The sequence below is a fragment of the Phyllobates terribilis genome, unplaced genomic scaffold, assembly GCF_046119375.1.
Source record: "Phyllobates terribilis strain yellow unplaced genomic scaffold, ASM4611937v1 Scaffold_11__3_contigs__length_659146591, whole genome shotgun sequence".
NCBI lineage: Eukaryota > Metazoa > Chordata > Amphibia > Anura > Dendrobatidae > Phyllobates > Phyllobates terribilis.
This window is the reverse complement of record NW_027362771.1, coordinates 360758528-360781264: the sequence shown is the minus strand read 5'-3', so window position 1 is coordinate 360781264 and position 22737 is coordinate 360758528. Positions and strand designations below refer to the sequence as shown.

The 22737-nt window shown below is 44.6% G+C and overlaps 1 protein-coding gene across 1 annotated transcript in view; it reads right to left on the bottom strand.

Annotated features, from left to right (window-relative positions):
- The window catches only part of LOC141166337 (cysteine repeat modular protein 2-like), a 316073-nt gene that overhangs the window by 38849 nt on the left and 254487 nt on the right, over positions 1 to 22737 (bottom strand). The window contains exon 13 of the mRNA XM_073652918.1: positions 4371 to 4576. Within this exon, the coding sequence (XP_073509019.1) occupies positions 4371 to 4576 (206 nt within the window). The remainder of the gene's footprint in view (positions 1 to 4370; positions 4577 to 22737) is intronic.

Genomic DNA, 22737 nt, shown 5'->3' with positions numbered 1-22737 from the left:
CTGTCACTGTCAGCGCAGAGCGGGACAACGCCGCCGGAGACGCTGGAGTCCGGACCTGAGCAGCGGCAGCAGGCAAGGAGGGAGGTGAGTATTGGATTTTTTTTTTTTTATGTATGGAGGCATGGGACATAATATTAGGGGTGACATCCTGCATGTGGCATTATATGGGGGGGGGTGACATCCTGAATGGGGCATTATATGGGGGGTGACATGCTGCATGGGGCATTATATGGGGGGTGACATCCAGCATGGGGCATTATATGGGGGGGTGACATCCTGAATGGGGCATTATATGGGGGGTGACATGCTGCATGGGGCATTATATGGGGGGTGACATCCAGCATGGGGCATTATATGGGGGGGTGACATCCTGAATGGGGCATTATATGGGGGGTGACATGCTGCATGGGGCATTATATGGGGGGTGACATCCAGCATGGGGCATTATATGGGGGGGTGACATCCTGAATGGGGCATTATAAAGGCAGGGGAGTGATATCCTGCATGGTTCATTATATGAGGGGAGGTGACATCCTGAATGGGGCATTATATGGGGGGGTGACATCCTGAATGGGGCATTATAAAGACAGGGGAGTGATATCCTGCATGGTTCATTATATGGGGGGGGGGGTGACATCCTGAATAGGGCATTATATGGGGGGGGTGACATCCTGAATGGGGCATTATAAAGACAGGGTAGTGATATCTTGCACGAGGCATTATATGGTGGGAGAAAGGGAAATCCTGCATGGGGCATAATAAGGGGGGGAACAGCCTGCATAGGGCATTATAAGGGGGAAACAGCCTGCCTATTGAGGACCTATGCTGCCTATTGGGGAGATTTACCTGCCTATTGGGGACATTTACTTGCCTATTAGGGATATTTACCTGCCTATTGGGGACCTATGCTGCCTATTTGGGACATTTACCTGCCTATTTGGGACATTTACCTGCCTATTGGGGACCTATGCTGCCTATTGGGAACATTTACCTGCCTATTGGGGACATTTACCTGCCTATTGGGGACCTATGCTGCCTATTGGGTACATTTACCTGCCTATTGGGGACCTATGCTGCCTATTGGGTACATTTACCTGCCTATTGGGGACCTATGCTGCCTATTGGGGATATTTACCTGCCTATTGGGGACATTTACCTGCCTATTGGGGATATTTACCTGCCTATTGAGGACCTATGCTGCCTATTGGGGACATTTACCTGCCTATTGAGGACCTATGCTGCCTATTGGGTACAGTTACCTACCTATTGAAATACCGGTTGATTTAACTTTACTTGTTCTTCATTTTAAATATTGTATTTGTTCCTGTATTGCTTTTTTTACTACAAAATAAGATATGTGCAGTGTGCATAGTAATTTGTTCATAGTTTTTTTAAAAAACTATATTCCGGCCTTCCAATGGTCTGAGGGACCGTGAACTGGCCCCCTGTTTAAAAAGTTTGAGGTCCCCTGCTCTAGAGTACTGGGTCAATAGTTAGGAACAGCTTTAGAAATTCTGTCTGGGGTCAGGTACCATCAGATCATAACTTTGTAGTTTGTTTCTAACATTAAAATGTTAAAGGGGTTTTACCATCTCCAAGATCCTATCCCAATATGTAGTAGGTGTAATAATAATAATTATAATATTAGCAAACAACTCCAATTAGAAATGTATTATAGCTCTTCGAATTCGCTATGTTGCTTACCCCATGGGCAGGGCATTGCAGTAGCTTAGATTTCTATGGCTACAACCACTCATATAGCGACAATTAGTTAGCTGTTAGTGGTCATAACCATGGATACTTAAGCAACCCTGCACATAGGGTTAGCAACATAACGAATCAGAAAAACTATACTACATTTGTAATTGAAGGTATTTACTAATATTATTATTATATCTACTACATATTGGGATAGAATGTTGGAGATGGGAATACCCCTTCAACCCCTTTACCCCCGAAGGATGTTTGCACCTTAATGACCAGGCTAATTTTTACAATTCTGACCACTGTCACTTTATGAGGTAATAACTCAGGAACGCTTCAACGGATCCCACTGATTCTGGGATTGTTTTTTTGTGACATATTGTAATTCATGATAGTGGTAAAATTTATTAGATATGACTTTCATTTATTTGTGAAAAAAATGGAAATTTGGCAAAAATTTTGACAATTTCACAATTTTTTGCAATTTTCAAAATTTGAACTTTCATGCCCTTAAATCAGAGAGAGATATGTCACACAAAATAGTTAATAAATAACATTTACCACATGTCTACTTTACATCAGCACAATTTGGGAACCAACATTTTTTTTTGTTAGCAAGTTATAAGGGTTAAAAGTTGACCAGCAATTTCTAATTTTTCCAACAAAATTTACAAAACCATTTTTTTAGGGACCACATCACATTTAAAGTGACTTTATGACAGAAAATACCCATTCTAAAAACTGCACCCCTCAAGCAGCTCAAAACCACATTCAATAAGTTTATTAACCCTTCAGGTGCTTCACAGGAATTTTTGGAATGTGGAAGAAAAAAATTAACATTTAACTTTTTCACAAAAATGTTACTTTAGACCCAAACAGTAACAGGCAAAACTGGAACCCAAAATTTGTTGATTTGTTGTGCAATTTCTCCTGAGCACGCCAATACCCCATATGTGGGGGAAAACTACCAGTTGGGCACACGGCAGGGTTCGGAAGGGAAGGAGCGCCATTTGACTTTTTGAATGTAAAATTTGCTTGAATAATTAGCGGATGCCATATTGCATTTGGAGAGCCCATGATGTGCCTAAACAGTGGAAACCCCCCACAAGTGACACCATTTTAGAAACTAGACCCCTCAGGGAACTTATCTAGATATGTGGTGAGCACCTTGAACCCGCAGGTGCTTCACAGGAGTTTATAACATTGAGCCGTAAAAATAAAATTTTCACATTTTTCCCACAAAAATGTTTTCAAAAACCGAAATTTATTATTTTCACAAGGGTAAGAGGAGAAAATGGACCCCAAAAACTGTTGTGCAATTTATCTTGAGTACGCAGAAGCCCCATATGCGGGGAAAAAACACTGTTTGGGCGCACGGCAGCGTTCAGAAGGGAAGGAACTGCTGCTGAATGAGGGAGAGAATTTTAGCTGCATATAGGTAGGGATTCTACCACATTTAGATTTCTTTCAACTACAACAACAGCCCTTCTTAGGGCTAAATCTAATCAATATTAATACTGCTGTTAGCAATAGTTAGGGAGAGATTGCGCAGGAGGCAGAGTGTAGGACAGGGTAGGGATCATTGCATGTTCTTTCTGCTGCTGGAACTCATATCAATAGCCCTTCTCAGGACTACTAATATTCTTTTTTTCTCTTAATCCTGCAAATTGTTGTGAAAAGAGATATTATACGCCATTTAAACTGCCTGGAGATTAGCTGCACAACAGTGGGTCTATATACCCAAGCAACAACCTGCCAGGCATTAAAAGTGTGACCCCTCCACAGAAAAGTAAAGAAAGCAAATATATTAATGTTTTATTTCTACATTCTGTTTCTTTTTTTTCCTCTGTCGACTTTTGATGAATAATTATAACTTCCAGCAGGCTATGATAGCTATAGATCCAAAAGACCTGCAGAGAGTTTCAGTTTTCCTTATAGCTGGAAAGCTGCAGATTGCATTAAAGAGTAACCGTCATTTTAATTTTTATTTCATTAATCAATAATACACATGAAAATTAGCAACATTGTAATAGAAAGAGACATCTGCTTCTTTCTCCTCCTGGACTGAGCTTGCACTCAAAATTCTCAATTCTTGGGTAAAATCTGTATTCAGTGAAGACAGATTTTTATATCACAAAGACAGGAGATGGCAGTTGTTTTTTTATAAGATTGTATGTAGAAAGGAGGGTAGAGGGGGGAAGAAGAGCCTCCTCCCTTTCTCCCCCTTCTATAATAGAATCTTATCAGTAGCAGCTTCCATCTTCTATCTCAGTAATATAACAATCTGTCTTCAATGAATTGAGAATTTTGAGAATGATTGATCAGTCCAGGAGGAGAAAGAAGCAGATTCCTCTGATAAGATATATTACAAAGTTGGTTATTTTCACGTGTATTATTGATTTATGAAATAACAATTAAACCAATGGTTATTCTTTAATCTCTACCCTCTCTGTAGTGTTATAGTTTGTCATTGAATGTGGGTTATTCTTGCAGCAATACACTAAAGCAATCATGACCTCTGGAAAACCCTGGGAACAGTTCTTGGAATATGGGGTTACCTAATACCAAGTTTCCAAAATGAAGATGTAGATGAATGACTTTTCTTTACATGTGAGCAAAAATCTTAGACATCATGTCATAATGTTGTAGCCACAGCAGAGTCTTACCATTGCAGGTCCTACAGCTTGGGTGACACTTCCTGCACTTGTTCCCATGTATGTAAAATCTCTCAGGGCACTCACTAACACAATGAGTGGTACCCTCCACCTGGAAAGTGCCTGAAGGACATTCTAGACAAGAATCCGAACCAGGACCAGAGCAGAGCTGGCAGTGAGAGTCACATTTATCACATTGGTTATTTCTGTTATAATATCTGTGGACACAAAAAGATACAGTTTCAAATTAAATTTTCCAAAAATGCAATATTTTAGACACATAATAACCATAAGTTGCTCTCATAAGAGTACATTCAGGTGCTCCATTTTCTTTAATAGTAATGGTAATTAAAGAGATTGCACATGAAAAATTTGTTTGGCGTGCAATTTTAATGGAACATGTCAAGTAAAGCAAGCTTTAGTAGGCAGAGCTGTCAGGGGTCCTAAGGTGTTACAGGGCTTATCCATACAGCTCATTCTCTATATAAAGTGCAAAATAAAGATACATAAGAACAGTAAATCAGCAACTTTTTGACAGCTTGCATGTGTCCCACTGCTTCTTTTTAACATTACACAGTACATTATAAGTTGAGTAAGAACCGCTAAAAAAATACTGAAAACGCATTCCATAGATATAGCTAACAATAGTCAAAACACATTCCATAGATATAGCTAAAAATAGTCAAAATGCATTCCATAGATATGGCTAAAAAAATACTCAAAACACATTCCTTAAACTCATTTTACGGGATGGTACAGGATGGCACAATGTTAACACTGCATCGCTCCACCTGTGCTTGGATGATGTTCCGGGTCCGGGTGGTGGAACCTCTGTGCTTCGGTTCAAGGAGGGACCAGAGGGGAGTAACTAAGTGCCTACTCAGACCGACCCAGGTCACACGACGGCTTAGTCGACTCCGTGAACCCGGGAGGGATCGGGCAGGTGAACAAGGTGCCACTCTGGTGTGAGAGCAGGTGACTCCCATGGGTCAGATGACAGGAACTGACCAGTACAGCGGATGAGCACGGCAGGAAGGCTGGTGGGTGATCCGGGTAGATAAGCAGGCTGGTACGGCTGATAGCCAGACAGGTGCTCCGGCTAGTCAAGCAGGCGGGTACAGCAGGTAATTGGCAGGTGCTCCACGTAGGCAGGCTGGCGGGCACAACAGGTAACTGGCAGGTGCTCCAGGTAGGCAGACTGGCGGGCACGACAGGTAACTGGCAGGTGCTCCAGGTAGGCAGACTGGCGGGCACGACAGGTAACTGGCAGGTGCTCCAGGTAGGCAAACTGGCGGGCACGACAGTTAGACAGACTGGCGGGCAGGACTGTTAGACAGACTGGCGGGCAGGACTGTTAGACAGACTAGTGGGCAAGGCTGACAGGCAGCGGGACCTGAGGGCTGGAGAAAGTGTTAGCACACAAAACAACAACCTTGCACAGGCACCTCCATTTTGGAGGAGTTGCCTTATAAAGGGGAAGTCCTCCGGCCATTGGCCGGGGACTCTTTAGGACAGTGCGCGGCCCCTTTAAGAGGGAGGAAGCACACACGCCCTAAGCACAGTGCCCGGGAAGCTGCGCACGGTGTGCGCTACAGCAGCGGCAGGAGGAGAGCAAGAAGACCCCGGACCGGGACCGCGGCGGTGAGGGGAACGGCATCTCTCCCCGGCTGGAGGCAGAGACGCCGATGCTACAGTACCCCCTTTACGCCCCCTCTTCTTTAGACCTGCGAGAAATTTTTTAAGAAGATGAGGGGCATGAATGTTCCCCCTGGGTTCCCAAGACCACTCCTCCAGGCCAAACGCTTTACAATCCTCAAGAAAGAAAGTATTTCCTCTCACCCTCTTGGTGGCCAAAATGTTCTCTAACTCAAAGACGTCCTCAGCGGAGACTGAAGCTGGGGTGGCACCTGGATCGTCAGAGAAAGAATTAAGAACAACTGGTTTGAGGAGAGATACATGAAAGGAGTAGGAAATCCGTAAGGTGACCGGGAGTTTCAGCTTGTAAGCCACCGGGTTAATTTGGTTCAGAACCTCGAACGGACCGATGAACCGCAGACCCAACTTGTAAGATGGTATCTTAAGACGAACATATTTGGAATAAAGCCAGACCTTGTCTCCCGGACGGAATTGAGGCGGATCCAGACGTCTCTTATCAGCATGCTTCTTCATCTGGTCAGAGGACTGAAGAAGCGCAGATCTAGTGTCTTCCCAAACAGCCGAAAATTCGCTGACGAGAGACTCCGCGGCAGGATTGTCCACTGAAGAGGAGACGGGAAACGGAATCCGAGGGTGTCGACCATAGACCACAAAAAATGGGGATTTAGTAGAAGACTCGCTCTCATGGTTGTTATAGGAGAACTCGGCCCAGGGCAGGAGCTCAACCCAATTGCTATGGTGAGCGTTGACAAAGTGCTGAAGAAAACTGGTGAGGATTTGATTGATGCGTTCCACTTGACCATTGGACTGAGGATGATAAGCAGAAGAGAAATCCAAAGAGACATCCAACAGCTTGCACGTGGCTCTCTAGAAGCGCAAAGTGAATTGAACTCCGCGATCCGAGACAATGTGGAGGGGTAGGCCGTGAAGACGGAAGATGTGCTGAATGAAGTCCTTAGCCAGCACCGGTGCAGACGGAAGACCAGGCAGAGGGATAAAGTGGGCCATCTTAGAAAAGTGGTCGGCGACCACCCAAATGACAGTACAACCGGCAGAAACAGGGAGATCCGTAATGAAGTCCATTGCAATGTGTTGCCATGGGATGGAAGGCACGGGAAGAGGAAGGAGACGGCTGGCTGTAAGGAGCCTGGGAACCTTGTTATGGGCACAAGAGGAACAAGCCGTGACAAAGTCCGCAACATCCTTGCACAGCGAAGGCCACCAGTAATGTCGGGCAACGAGCAGAAAGGTCTTCCTCTGGCCAGCTTGACCAGCTAATTTGGATGAATGGCCCCAGAGGAGAACCTTCTTCCGATCCGGAACCGCTACAAAGGTCTTACCGGGTGGAAGATGAGATAGGTCAAACGGAGCAACAGTCATTACTTTGGAGGGGTCGATGATATATAGAGGCTCCTCCTCTTGGTCGGAAGACAGGAATGAGCGGGATAGAGCTTTGATGTTCTTGTCCACTGGGCGGTAGTGCAGAGTGAAGCAGAATCGGGCAATGAATAGAGACCACCTGGCCTGACGCGGATTTAATCTTTGGGCATTCTGCAAATAAGCAAGGTTCTTATAGTCAGTGTAGATGACCACCGGATGCATGGCCCCCTCAAGCAAATAGCGCCACTCCTCCAGCGCTAACTTGATGGCCAACAGTTCTTGATCTCCTATAGAGTAGTTGCGTTCGGATGAGAAGACCTTGGAGAAGAATCCACAGGTCACCATTCGCCCGGACGAGGATTTCTGGGTGAGCACTGCTCCGGCCCCGGAGGAGGAGGCATCAACCTCCAGGAAGAACTGTTTGTTGCAATCCGGATGGTGTAGCACAGGAGCGGAGGAGAAGGCTTGCTTAAGGGAGACGAAGGCCTTCTCTGCTTCGGAAGTCCATTCCTTGGGATTTGCTCCTTTACGGGTGAGTGCAGAGATGGGGGCAGTCCGGGAGAAGAAATGAGAAATAAAGAGGTGGCAATAGTTTGTGAAAACAAAGGAATCATTGAATCGCCTTCAACCCCTCCGGTCAGGGCCACTTTAAAATGGCAGACACCTTCTCGGGATCCATCCACAGACCAGTCTCGGAGATAATATAACCCAGGAAAGGCAGAGAGGTCTGCTCAAAGAGGCATTTCTCGTATTTAGCGTACAGGCGATTCTTCCGGAGCCTCAGCAGAACCTGACGAACATCCCTCTGGTGTGAGGGCAGATCCGGAGAGAAAACCAAGATATCGCCCAGGTACACCACCACGCAGGAATACAGGAGATCTCGGAAGATGTCGTTCCCCAGCTCCTGGTGTTATGATAGGCTACAAGCACTAAGGAAAGACAGGAGATCTGTCCCTACAATAGAACTAAGCTAGATCCCTATGATGTAACGGGGAACCTGATCCTGCGATCAGACCCGCTAAAGTCCTCAGCTAGTCTGAACGAAGACCTATAGATGTGAGGGAGGGATCCCTACAAGAACTAGGGACTGGGAGAAAGATGGACACCTCCTAGCAGAAATTGTAGCAGTAAAAAGACAAACACACAACATAGAACATAAAGGTCAAAAGACCTAGCAAAACTGACTGAGAAAGGTTACAAAGCACCTGGCTAGCTTAAGAGTAGAAATTACAATGAAGTCCAGCATGGCCAGAAGGGCGGAGCAGGATTAAATAGGCAAAAAGGTCATGTGACCAGCAAAATAGAAAAAACCTAACAGGAGAGTTCTAACAGTACCCCCTCTTCTATGAGGATCCTCCGGATCCCCTAGGCCCAGGCTTATCAGGAAACCTCTTGTGAAACGCTCTGACAAGTCTGGAAGCAGAAACATCATCCGCCCTCACCCATGAGTTATCCTCGGGACCGAAACCCTTCCAAGCGACGAGATACTGCAAACTCCCCCTATACCGTCTAGAATTAAGGATGCGGGAAATTTCATATTCCCCATCCTCCACCACCGGAGGAACAGTGGCAGTGGCGTCTCTATCTGATACATCAGCTTTTTTCAATAGAGAAACATGAAACACCGGATTAATCTTCCAGGAGGTAGGAACCTCCAACCTAACAGCAGATTGGTTAACTACCTGAAGCACCTTAAAGGGCCCTACAAACTTGGGACCCAATTTTTTAGAATCCTAAACCGCAGATTCTTAGAGGACAACTAAACCATGTCACCAACCGTAAACAAAACCTCTTGACGTTTCCTGTCAAAGTACCTCTTATATTTTTTGTTAGCCTCCTGAAGATTACCACGCACATCCGTCCAAACTCTCTCCAAATCACCGGAAAAACTCTCCTCCTCAGGCACAGCCGATACCAATTTGGAGAATGACCCAAAAGACGGATGTCTCCCAGAACAACAAAAAAAAGGCGAACACCCAGCAGAAGAGGATGTATGGTTGTTAAGAGCAAATTCAGCAAGCGGCAGAAACTCAGACCACCCCTCTTGATTGTCTGCCACAAAACAACGCAAGAACTGCTCAACATCCTGATTCTTCCTTTCTGTCTGGCCATTAGACTCAGGATGATATCCAGATGAAAACGACAAATGAACTCCCAACCTGTCACAAAAGGCACGCCAAAAACGAGCCACGAATTGAGGTCCCCTATCAGAAACAATGTCAGTAGGAACACCATGGAGTCTGACAATTTCCTTGACAAAGGCCTTAGCGAGTGTCTTAGCGCAGGGCAGTTTGATGAAGGGAACCAAGTGACACATCTTGCTAAAACGGTCCACGACCACCCAGATGACCGTGAAACCTTCAGAGGGGGGAAGGTCAGTAATAAAGTCCATAGCCAGATGTGTCCAAAGTGCACTAGGAACCTCCAGAGGGCAAAGCAACCCCGCAGCAGGAGTATGAGAAGACTTAGATCTAGCACACACAGTACATTGACGCACCCACTTAATGACTTCCTTCTGCCATCCAAGCCACCAAAAACTGCGACCCACAAGTCTCTTGGTCTCAGAAATTCCTGGATGACCTGCCAACCGAGACTCATGACACTCAACAAACAAATCTCTCCTAAAGGTCCTAGGCACAAACAACCTCCCATGGGGAGTGTTAGATGGGGCATTCTCCTGTGCTTTAAGAATCTCATCTTCCAAAACGGAGTCCAATGCAGCAATCACAACACCTTCTTGTAAAATGCTCTCCTCCTCCTCAGCACCGACCATGGGAGAAAAGCTGCGAGACAACGCATCAGCTTTAACATTCTTGGTACCCGGGATGTAAGTAACGGAAAAATTAAACCGCGAAAAAAAAAGTGCCCACCTAGCCTGACGGGCATTCAAGCGCTTGGCAGCATCAAGATAGATCAGATTTTTATGATCAGTGAAAACCTGAATGGGAAATTCAGCACCTTCCAAGAGATGACGCCAGTGTTCAAATGCGAGTTTAATAGCCAGCAATTCCCGATTACCAATATCGTAATTAAGTTCAGTCTCAGAAATTTTTTTTGAAAAAAAGGCACAGGGATGTACTCCATCCTTGTTTTCCTGAGACAACACCGCACCGACCCCCACAGAAGAAGCATCAACCTCAACCAAAAACGGCTTAGTCACATCAGGCTGCATAAGAATGGGGGCAGAGCTGAACCTCTCCTTTATAAACACAAACGCTTCAATGGCCTCAGTAGTCCACTGAACCGTATTAGCACCTTTCCTGGTGAGATCGGTCAGTGGTTTAACAATAATAGAAACATTTTTAATGAATTTTCTGTAATAATTGGCGAAACCCAAAAACCTCTGTATCGATTTCAAACCAATAGGCCTAGGCCATTCCTGCACAGCTTGAACTTTCACCAGGTCCATCTCAAAGCCCTCACTGGAGATAATGTAGCCCAAAAAACTAATTCTCTGTACAGCAAACTCATATTTCTCTAGCTTAGCAAAAAGCGAATTGTCAATTAATAACTCTAATACCTCACGTACGCTCCGCCAATGAGACTCCAGATCAGGTGAATAAATCAAAATGTCATCCAAATACACAACCACATTTTTGCCGATCAAAGGTCTAAGGATGTCATTAATAAGATTCTGAAAAAATGCTGGTGCATTGGTAAGACCAAAAGGCATAACCAGATTCTCAAAATGACCCACAGGAGTGTTAAAAGCAGTCTTCCATTCATCACCCTCCTTCATGCGCAACAAATTGTATGCCCCCCGGAGATCAATTTTAGAGAACCACTTGGCCCCCACTAACTGGTTAAACAAATCAGGAATCAATGGCAGTGGGTAGGGATTACGTACAGTAATTTTATTAATCTCGCGAAAGTCCAGACAAGGACGTAAACCTCCGTCCTTTTATTTAACAAAAAAAAATCCAACAGCCACAGGTGACTTAGAGGGTCTGATATGACCGGCGGCCAAGCTCGTCTGTATGTATTCCTCCAAAGCCTTTCTCTCAGGAATAGTTAGATTAAATAAACGACTTTTAGGAAGAGTCGCTCCAGGGACAAATTCAATGGTACAATCATAGTCTCTATGGGGAGGCAAAATTTGCGACTCCTCCTCAGAAAAAACTTTCCAAAAATCCTGAATAGGTACAGGTAATTCCCCTTTATCCACAGCAGCAATGCGCCCGTTACAACACTTGTCATAACACTTAGGGCTCCAGGACTTAATTTCATTAGTAGACCAATCCAGTGCAGGATTGTGCAATTTTAACTAAGGTAACCCCAAAATTACTGGAGAAGACAAATTATTTAATACTACCAAATCCAAATTTTCTTGGTGAATACCATTAATAGTGAGGGGAAATTCATAAACCTTGTGAGTAACACATTTCAGGGGAGAGCCATCGACAGAAACCACGGCAATAGGGGATGACAAAGGTTTGGGTTTTAATTTAAGTTTTTCCAAGAATCCCCCATCAATCACATTCAGAGTAGAACCACAATCCACAAATACCCGAAATTCAATTAATTCTTCCTGAGCTACAGTAGTAGCAGAAAGAAATACCCCCTTAGTGTTTAAACAGGCCATACGGGCGTAACTGACCTTTTTTTTTTCTTTGTTCATACGAAGCACACAGTTCTTAATAAAATGGTCAGATTTTCCGCAATAAAAGCACAAACCTTCAGAAAACCTGCGGTCTTTTTCCTGAGAGCAGGGTGACATCGCCCCAATCTCCATCGGCTCTCCAATGTCAGTACAGACCCTCTCAAGACTAGGAGCTGACATGGCAAAGGATTTACTCTCATTAACCCTGGCACGCAGTCTCCTGTCCACCCGTATAGCTAATTGCATTGCCTCCTGCAAGTTTCCAGGTGTAGGATAAGCAATAAGCAGATCCTTAACCCTTTCACCTAGCCCAGCAAGAAACAAACTTTTCAGAGCTGAATCGTTCCACCCCACCTGAGCAGACCACCGACGGAAGTGAGTACAATAATTTTCCACATTACCTGATCCCTGCCTCAAAAGTCTCAATTCCGTCTCAGCTGATGAGACATGATCAGGATCATCAAACAACAACCCCAAAGGAGAAAAAAAACTATCCACTGATCTAAAGCACGGGTCACTAGGTTGGAGAGAAAAGGCCCATCCCTGAGGTACTTTACGCAAAAGTGACATTATGAACCCTATGCGCTGTGATTCATCACCAGAGGATCTGGGTCTCAAACGAAAATACAATAAACAAGCATTTTTAAAGGAAAAAAAATCTTGTTGTTCACCAAAAAATAAATCAGGCAATCATACCTTTTGCTCCACAAAATGCGCTCCAGAACAGCTACTCACGTGTTGTTGGAGCTCGGCCACCTCCAGAGAGAGTCCCTGCAGGCGTTGAGCCAAATCCTGATCCGACACCATGATGGAAACTGGAGGTCTTTCCTTAGAGATATTTTTGGGCTGGACTTACTGTTATGATAGGCTACAAGCACTAAGGAAAGACAGGAGATCTGTCCCTACAATAGAACTAAGCTAGATCCCTATGATGTAACGGGGAACCTGATCCTGCGATCAGACCCGCTAAAGTCCTCAGCTAGTCTGAACGAAGACCTATAGATGTGAGGGAGGGATCCCTACAAGAACTAGGGACTGGGAGAAAGATGGACACCTCCTAGCAGAAATTGTAGCAGTAAAAAGACAAACACACAATATAGAACATAAAGGTCAAAAGACCTAGCTAAACTGACTGAGAAAGGTTACAAAGCACCTGGCTAGCTTAAGAGTAGAAATTACAATGAAGTCCAGCATGGCCAGAAGGGCGGAGCAGGATTAAATAGGCAAAAAGGTCATGTGACCAGCAAAATAGAAAAAACCTAACAGGAGAGTTCTAACACCTGGAAGACGGCTGGAGCATTACAGAGACCAAAGGGCATCACGCGGTATTCATAGTGACCGTCCCGGGTGTTGAATGCTGTCTTCCACTCGTCTCCCTGGCGAATCCGGACCAAATTATACGCCCCAGGAAGCTCGAGCTTGGTGAAGAGCTTTGTCCCTTTAAGGCGGTCAAACAGCTCCGAGATGAGAGGCAGGGGGTACTTATTTTTTATGGTAATCTGGTTTAGGCCCCTGTAATCGATATAGGGACGTAGAGAGCCGTCTTTCTTCTTGACGAAGAAGACTCCTGCTCCAGCTGGGAGGTAGATTTCTGGATAAATCCCCTAGCAAGATTCTCCTCTATGTACTCAGACATGGCACGGGTCTCGGCCAGCGACAAAGGGTAGACTCGCCCGCGGGGAGGAGAAGCACCAGGTACTAGGTCGATGGGGCAATCATACAGCCTATGAGGTGGTAGTGTCTCCGCTTCCTTTTTGTCAAAGATGTCCGCATAGGACCAGTAGGGTGCCGGCAGACCAGGTAAATTAGCTGGAGTAGACGGGGGTCGAGCAGGACGAACCGGAACCAGACAGGACTCATGGCATTCCTGACCCCAACGAAGCACTTCACCAGATCTCCAATTCAGGACGGGCTCATGTCTTCGTAACCAGGGTAGACCAAGTAAGAGGGAGTGAGAGAGACCGGACAGCACATGAAAGGAGATCTTCTCCGAGTGCAGCATTCCCACCTGAAGGGTTACAGGCTCAGTGACAAGCAAGATGGTTTCCGGGAGAAGCTTCCCATCCACAGAGGCAACCGCCAACGGTTCAACCAGACGTACGGTAGGAATCTGATAACGCTCCACAACGGCCTGTTTTATGAGGCTCCCAACAGCTCCGGAATCCAGATGGGCAGTCTCAAAGAAGTGGGTCTCACCACTGGAAATGGAAACAGACAGAGGATTTACTCTTGCCTAGGACGACCTCTCCGAGCGGTAATAGACACTGGAGTTTCCCGGCCTCACCGGGCAGGAACGGATCAAATGCTCGATACTGCCACAGTAGAAGCAACTCCCCTCGGCTCGCCGTGTCTCCAGGCGAGACTTGACCATCTTGGTTTGGTCAATTTGCATAGGCTCTGGCTAACATGCCCAGGGGATTGCTGGTTGCGAGGCTGGCCTTTGGAATGTAGGAGCGAGACGCGGAAATCTTCTCTCCTGGGACGTCTCCTTAGCCCGTTCCAGAAAACGGATGTCAATCCGGGTAGCTAATGACGTCCTGGGTGGAAGGGATGTCACGACCGGCAAGCTCATGCTTGATCAGCCCGGAAAGGCCCTCCCAAAAGGTGGACACCAGGGCCTCATTGTTCCAGGCAAGTTCAGATGCAAGGGGTCGGAAACGTACGTCATACTGGCCCACAGTGAGACTCCCTTGGCGGAGCGGAGAAGTGAGGAGGCAGTAGAAGATTTTCGTCCGGGTTCATCGAAGACCTTCCGGAAGGCAGCGAGGAAAGCCAGAAGATCGGACACCAGGGGATCCCCTCTTTCCCACAGAGGGTTAAGCCATGCCAATGCGTCTCTGGCGAGGTAAGACATCATGAACGCCACCTTGGCCCGGTCGGAGGTGAACTTGTGTGCCAGGAGTTCAAAGTGCAGCGTGCACTGATTTATAAAGCCCCAACATAGGACGGGATCACCACCAAAAGGTGGAGGCGCAGAGTGCCGGGGTCCAAAGCCGGGTGCCACAGCACCATTGGGTTGGGGTGCTGCCGGAGCGGGTGCTGCTCGGTTAGAGACGGACACAGTCGGGGTGGACAGCGCGTTCAGGCAGGAGTTGACTGTCCGCAGATAGGACAGGATAGTATCCTGTTGGGATCTCTGGCGAGAGACCTCTTGGTACAGGTCTGAGAGCGAAGGAGCCTGGGGGCCACCGAGTTCCATGGCCTGTGCAAACTGTTACGGGTCCGGGTGGTGGAACCTCTGTGCTTCGGTGCAAGGTCCAGAGGGGCGTAACTAAGTGCCTACTCGGACCGACCCAGGTCACATGGCGGCTTAGACGACTCCGTGAACCAGGGAGGGACCGGGCAGGTGAACCAGGTGCCACTCTGGGACCGACCTTGTGTGAGAGCAGGTGACTCCCACGGGTCAGATGACAGGAACTGACCGGTACAGCGGATGAGCACGGCAGGAAGGCTGGCGGGTGATCCGGGTAGAGAAGCTGATAGCCAGACAGGTGCTCTGGGTAGGCAAGCAGGCGGGTACAGCAGGTAACTAGCAGGTGCTCCAGGTAGGCAGGCTGGCGGGCACGACAGGTAACTGGCAGGTGCTCCAGGGAGGCAGACTGGCGGGCAGGACTGCTAGACAGACTGGAGGGTAGGACTGTTAGACAGACTGGCGGGCAGGACTGTTAGACAGACTGGCGGGCAAGGCTGACAGGCAGCGGGACCTGAGGGCTAGAGAAAGTGTTAGCACACAAAACAACAACCTTGCACAGGCACCTCCATTTTGGAGGAGGTGCCTTATAAAGGAGAAGTCCTCCGACCATTGGCCGGGAACTCTTGAGGACGGCGCGCATGGCCCTTTTAAGAGGGAGGGAGCGCGCCCTAAGCACAGTGCCAGGGAAGCTGCACCCGGTGCGCACCACAGCAGCTGCAGAAGGGGAGCAAGAGGACGCCGGACCGCGGCGGTGAGGGGAACGGCGTCTCTGCCCAGCAGGAGGCAGAGACGCTGATGCTACAGATGGTTAGGAGGGGACCAAGCTGGTGGGCTTGTCGGGGACTCTGGGTTAAGTGAGAGCAATTCTTTTCTTTCCGGGCCATAACCAGAGTTGGAATAATTATATATTGATCCTGGCCTTTTAGGTGAAAAGGACATTTAGCAATAGAATTGAAAGAAAATCCCTGCGTGTTTGTTGTTCAAGCCAGCAACATTGCTGAGAACATTTCCAAAGATGCTCGTTGACTGCAACCAGCTGGTAATTAGGGTTCTCCTCATTATAAGTCACCCATTCACCTGGGTGGCAGGTACAGCTGCCCGCTTTGGTCTTGGCTGTGGGAGGTTGTAATCTTTTATGGGCATTTTACATAGTTGTAGATCAAGGTCAACTATAAACAAGTTCTCTTGACCGAGACAATTTAGTAGCCTATTAGGTCACTACTGTGACATGACTTTTCTTTTGCCGGGTATCTGACCACTTTTCAGCTTGACTTAAAGTTCCAAAGCAGTAAAGTTACATCCATTTTAAATAGACAATCATAGCAGCTGGCACTTTTTACCATCTACCATTATTTATAAACCTTTTGCTTGCAACCAGATGCTCTTAATATTCTCTCAATTGCTGGTCATGAAGAATAAGCTAAATCCCTACTATGTGTAACTTTAGTGGGTGCTAATTTTATTTTTATCTCCAGTCCATCTGGAGAACATCACCGACAGCTGTCAGATCACATTTACATTATTTTTACCATTTAGGAGACAAACGTTAGTAAACGTCAAGCAAACTGGTAATTTTGTGGATAGCCACCTTCTTTAGCCGCCATTATATCATCATTTTGCATTATAAATCATCAGCCATAGATTGTGATGGAATGTTTCTATATGGCAGTATTGTCTTGTAGTGCTAAAGTTCTAGGCATCTATTTCTGAAGGATGTAGTCTCATTCTGTATAGTTTAAATACAGGTAATGCTATAATAAATTAGAATCTTAATAAAATATAAAAATTTAAGTGTGAAGGATCTAAGTGATTCACACATATTTAGCCTATTAAAAAATACAGTACGCAGAGCAAACTGGAAGCACGTATTCTCTGGCTAAACTAGAACCTCAAATTGAATTTATATTTCATATAACAAATTCCCAAGAATGCTCAATCTGTGCCAGATTTCTATGTAACAGACACCTATGCTAAGGTATCTGAAGTGCAGAAGGCATTTTATATGCTATTATTTTATTACAGTCTGATAGCTTTATGCATGCTCTAATGAGATCATTTTGGGGAGGAAGTAGCTATGAGCTGGACTCATGCGAATGTCTCATATTTTCTATATATTATCTGAAATATACTGTGTGCCATAAATGAGATGCTGAAAAGTTTATGGCTTTCCCCAAATGATTTAATGTTTCTTCATTTTCCTTTTTTTTTTTTCTTCTGTTACTCCAGGGGAATTTACATATAGTTCAGAAAGTAGCAAGACTGTGCCTTGGCAAATCACTTACATTTTAACACTTTACCATCCAAGGCATGAATATTTATCAGACTTGAGATACAATATAGGGGTAATAGTTTGTAAACTGTTTACAACGTCTAAAATGGGTAAAATTGCAAAGTGATTGTAAGAACAAACAACTTTGCATTTTACCTTATTAAAAATCTTCTTAAAATGAGAGATTTTTAATTTTATACTGTGTTACTCATTACTTACTTACCATCCAAAACTGCGGTCTAACATCATTGGACGGCTTCCTAGGCAAGGAGCGCATACCTGCAAGCTCCCTGCTTTAGAGCTTGTGAACTCAGCTCTGAAGCTAACTGGATTGCTGGATCCTACCAACTTCAATGTCCCTGCGCTCTTACGAAACTGCAGAGGAAAAGCTGCCTCTTTTTGCAGCATGAGTGAGCGCCCAGTTCAGACCAGTGCAGCGACTATGCTGCTGGTCTGAACTGTCACTCTTCAGGAGCACACCAACCTTTGGCAACCAGGAAGGGAGGCAGGGGAGTGGTGAGCTTTCAAGAAAGAAGATCAGACAACCCCTTTAAATAAGGATACTTTTTAGCCTCTTATACCTCCTCAATTTCTATTCACTCCTACTCCAACACTCCACCCTTCCCCCAATGCTTCTCTGTGTGTGTACGTAATTCAATTAACTACGATAGTATGGGCTATGGGAGGATTACAGTCTTTTAAAGGTGTAGTTTTTAATCTATATTTTGTTGTTCTCTGAAGTAGGGCTGGGACAGGGCATAATGTATGCGGGTGGGCAAAATTTCAAGTTAAAATATATATATTTTTAGATGAAGGTGTAGTCTACAAGTGCATTGTGATTATAATGAATCCAATGATCGCCCTCATCTGTCTTGCCAAAGTAAAAAAAAAACATGCTAAAGCTCGCAATGAGAAGAAAGGAGAGAGCATAATGGAATTTTCGGACAATTAACTTTATCATAAATAAAATGGTCATTTTTAATACTTTGTAGAAAATCCATTGCAGTCAATGACTGCCTGAAGTCTCGAAGCCATGGACGTCACCAAACACTGGGTTTCCTCTCTCTGCAGCTTTTCTGCAGCTGACCTCAGTTGTTACTTGTTTGTGGGTCTTTCTGCTTTAAGTTTTGTCTTAAGCATGTGAAATGCTGTTCGATGTGGTTTAGATCTGGTGAGTGACTCAGCCATTACAGAATATTCCACTTCTTTATCTTAAAAAACTCCTGGGTTGCTTTCGCAGTATGTCTTGGGTCATTGTTCATCTGTTATGTGAAGTGCCGTCCAATCAACCTTGCTGTATTTGGTTGAATCTGAGCAGAGAGTATAGCACTGTACATTTCAGAATTCATCCGGCTGCTTCTGTCTTCCGTCACATCATCAATAGAGATGAGCGTTGTTCTACTCGAACTGTTCGCCAATCTCAAATTCGAGCTGTTTTGGGCGGTGTTCGAGCCGTTCGGCGAACACGAACAATTTGAGAAAAATTCGGCTGTTCGAGGTTATGTTCGATAACTGTTCGTGCACCAAAATCATAACTGGATTTTTTCTCAGTAATGATGAAAATTAATGTTAATACGCAGTTTGAGTGTACAGCGGGGTGGGGGGAGGGGCAGGGGATGGATCTCTGCAGGAACAATGAAGATCTCCATTTTTTTTTTCTCTTTCCCGCATTTACAGTGGGGAGGTGCAATCTGTCAGCCTATCAGCAGCGCACACACGGAGCGAAGTGCTTTTTTTCACACAAGCAAGGGCATGTGTCATTGGCAGTGTATGTCACATGTCCTTGCCCTATAAGACCAAGCCATTTTCCCCGTCGCCACCATTTTCTCACTGCTGCAGCTGCGTGTTAGACGGCACCGCTGTTGCTGTGTGCGCTATACCTTGTTAATTTCAAGCCAATTTTCGCACAAATCTACAGATAGCTTGGGAGTAGGGAATAGTTGTGATTGCAGTCCTTTTAAGGACTAGGTTACAGCATTTCCTACGACTTTTATCAGGCAGGTCTGTGCTCTTAAATAGATAGATTGTGGGAGTAAAGACTAATTGTAATTGCAGTCCATTTCAGGACTAGGTTACATCAGTTCCTATCAGTTTTTGCCAGGCAGGTCTGTGCCAGTGCTGTGCAAGTTTTTTTCACAGCATTTGGCTGAATCTAGCAAAGCTAATCCTTTTTGGCCTATTGCAGAGTGTGTTAGTCAGTGGAGTAGCCTATCTGTGTTGCAAGATATACCACCTGTGTATAGAATACCAATTTTTTTACTGCACCTAGTGAAGTAAAATCTTTTGGGCATAGCATCATTCTATTAGTCCATCTATACTGACCTCCATCAGGTTGCAAATTGAATATAATTTTTTTCTGCATCTAGCTCTGAAAAAATATTGGGCTTCTAGCTGTGTGTGGGACTTGTTGTATTAGTCCATCTATACTGACCTCCATCAGGTTGCAAACTGAATATATTTTTTTCTGCATCTACCTCTGAAAAAATATTGGGCTTCTAGCTGTGTGTGGGACTTGTTCTATTAATCCATCTATACAGACCTCCATCAGGTTGCAAACTGAATATATTTTTTTCTGCATCTACCTCTGAAAAAATATTGGGCTTCTAGCTGTGTGTGGGACTTGTTGTATTAGTCCATCTATACTGACCTCCATCAGGTTGCAAACTGAATATATTTTTTTCTGCATCTACCTCTGAAAAAATATTGGGCTTCTAGCTGTGTGTGGGACTTGTTCTATTAATCCATCTATACAGACCTCCATCAGGTTGCAAACTGAATATATTTTTTTCTACATCTACCTCTGAAAAAATATTGGGCTTCTAGCTGTGTGTGGGACTTGTTGTATTAGTCCATCTATACTGACCTCCATCAGGTTGCAAACTGAATATATTTTTTTCTGCATCTACCTCTGAAAAAATATTGGGCTTCTAGCTGTGTGTGGGACTTGTTCTATTAATCCATCTATACAGACCTCCATCAGATTGCAAACTGAATATATTTTTTTCTGCATCTACCTCTGAAAAAATATTGGGCTTCTAGCTGTGTGTGGGACTTGTTCTATTAATCCATCTATACAGACCTCCATCAGGTTGCAAACTGAATATATTTTTTTCTGCATCTACCTCTGAAAAAATATGTGGCCTTCTAGCAGTGTGTGGGACTTTCTCTATTAGTCCATCTATACTGACCTCCATCAGGTTGCAAACTGAAAATAATTTTTTTCTGCATCTAGCTCTGAAAAAATATTTGGCCTTCTAGCAGTGTGTGGGACTTTCTCTATTAGTCCATCTATACTGACCTCCATCAGGTTGCAAATTAAAAATAATTTTTATCTGCATCTACAGTGCCTCTGAAAAAATATTTGGGCTTCTAGCTGTGTGTGGGACTTGTTCTATTAGTCCATCTATACTGACCTCCATCAGGTTGCAAATTGAATATAATTTTTATCTGCATGTAGCCCTGAAAAAATATTTGGCCTTCTAGCAGTGTGTGGGACTTTCTCTATTAGTCCATCTATACTGACCTCCATCAGGTTGCAAATTGAATATAATTTTTATCTGCATCTAGCTCTGAAAAAATATTTGGCCTTCTAGCAGTGTGTGGGACTTTCTCTATTAGTCCATCTATACTGACCTCCATCAGGTTGCAAATTAAAAATAATTTTTATCTGCATCTACCTCTGAAAAAATATTTGGGCTTCTAGCTGTGTGTGGGACTTGTTCTATTACTCCATCTATACTGACCTCCATCAGGTTGCAAACTGAATATATTTTTTTCTGCATCTACCTCTGAAAAAATATTGGGCTTCTAGCTGTGTGTGGGACTTGTTGTATTAGTCCATCTATACTGACCTCCATCAGGTTGCAAATTAAAAATAATATTTATCTGCATCTACAGTACCTCTGAAAAAATATTTGGGCTTCTAGCTGTGTGTGGGACTTGTTCTATTAGTCCATCTATACTGACCTCCATCAGGTTGCAAATTGAATATAATTTTTATCTGCATCTAGCTCTGAAAAAATATTTGGCCTTCTAGCAGTGTGTGGGACTTTCTCTATTAGTCCATCTATACTGACCTCCATCAGGTTGCAAATTAAAAATAATTTTTATCTGCATCTAGCTCTGAAAAAATATTTGGCCTTCTGGCAATGTGTGGGACTTTCTCTATTAGTCCATCTATACTGACCTCCATCAGGTTGCAAATTAAAAATAATTTTTATCTGCATCTACCTCTGAAAAAATATTTGGGCTTCTAGCGGTGTGTGGGACTTGTTCTATTAATCCATCTATACAGACCTCCATCAGGTTGCAAACTGAATATAATTTTTTTCTGCATCTAGCTCTGAAAAAATATTTGTCCTTCTAGCAGTGTGTGGGACTTGTTCTATTAGTCCACCTATACTGACCTCCATCAGGTTGCAAATTCAAAATAATTTTTTGTCTGCATCTAGCTCTGAAAAAATATTTGGCCTTCTAGCAGTGTGTGGGACTTTCTCTATTAGTCCATCTATACTGACCTCCATCAGGTTGCAAACTGAATATATTTTTTTCTGCATCTACCTCTGAAAAAATATTGGGCTTGTAGCTGTGTGTGGGACTTGTTCTATTAATCCATCTATACAGACCTCCATCAGGTTGCAAACTGAATAAAAAAAATTTCTGCATCTACCTTTGAAAAAATATTTGGGCTTCTAGCTGTGTGTGGGACTTGTTCTATTAGTCCATCTATACTGACCTCCATCAGGTTGCAAATTGAATATAATTTTTTTCTGCATCTAACTCAGCCAATAGTTTTGGCCTAATACCACAGTTTGGCCACTCAGCTCTGCTCGGTTCCCATCCATTGTTTTTTTGTGCAAACAACTCCAGAGTTGTGAATTAGTTAACCACCAAAATGAGTGGAAAAAGGCCTGCTGCTGGTGGAAAGGGGAATAGGCGTGTTGGGAAGGGGAAAAAAGGTTGTGTCCGTGGGGTAGGTGTTAAAGCAACAGTAACATCTGCAGAAGAAAGACCATCTTCCAGCCAAACTAAAATGTCTACTTCTTTTAGCGGACAATGTGATAAGATCCCTTTCTTACGGCCACGCCAATCGCTACAAATTCCAGATGAGGCACAAAAACAGCAGGTGCTTCAATGGATATCAAGTGCTCCTTTAAGTGGGCTCTCCTCCACATCAACTTCAACATCACAAATACTCCAGTCCTCAAAGGTGTCACCCCAATCGCACTTGCTTCCTCACAGCTCCCAAATCTCCAGCTGCCCGTCTGAGTATGAGGTAGAA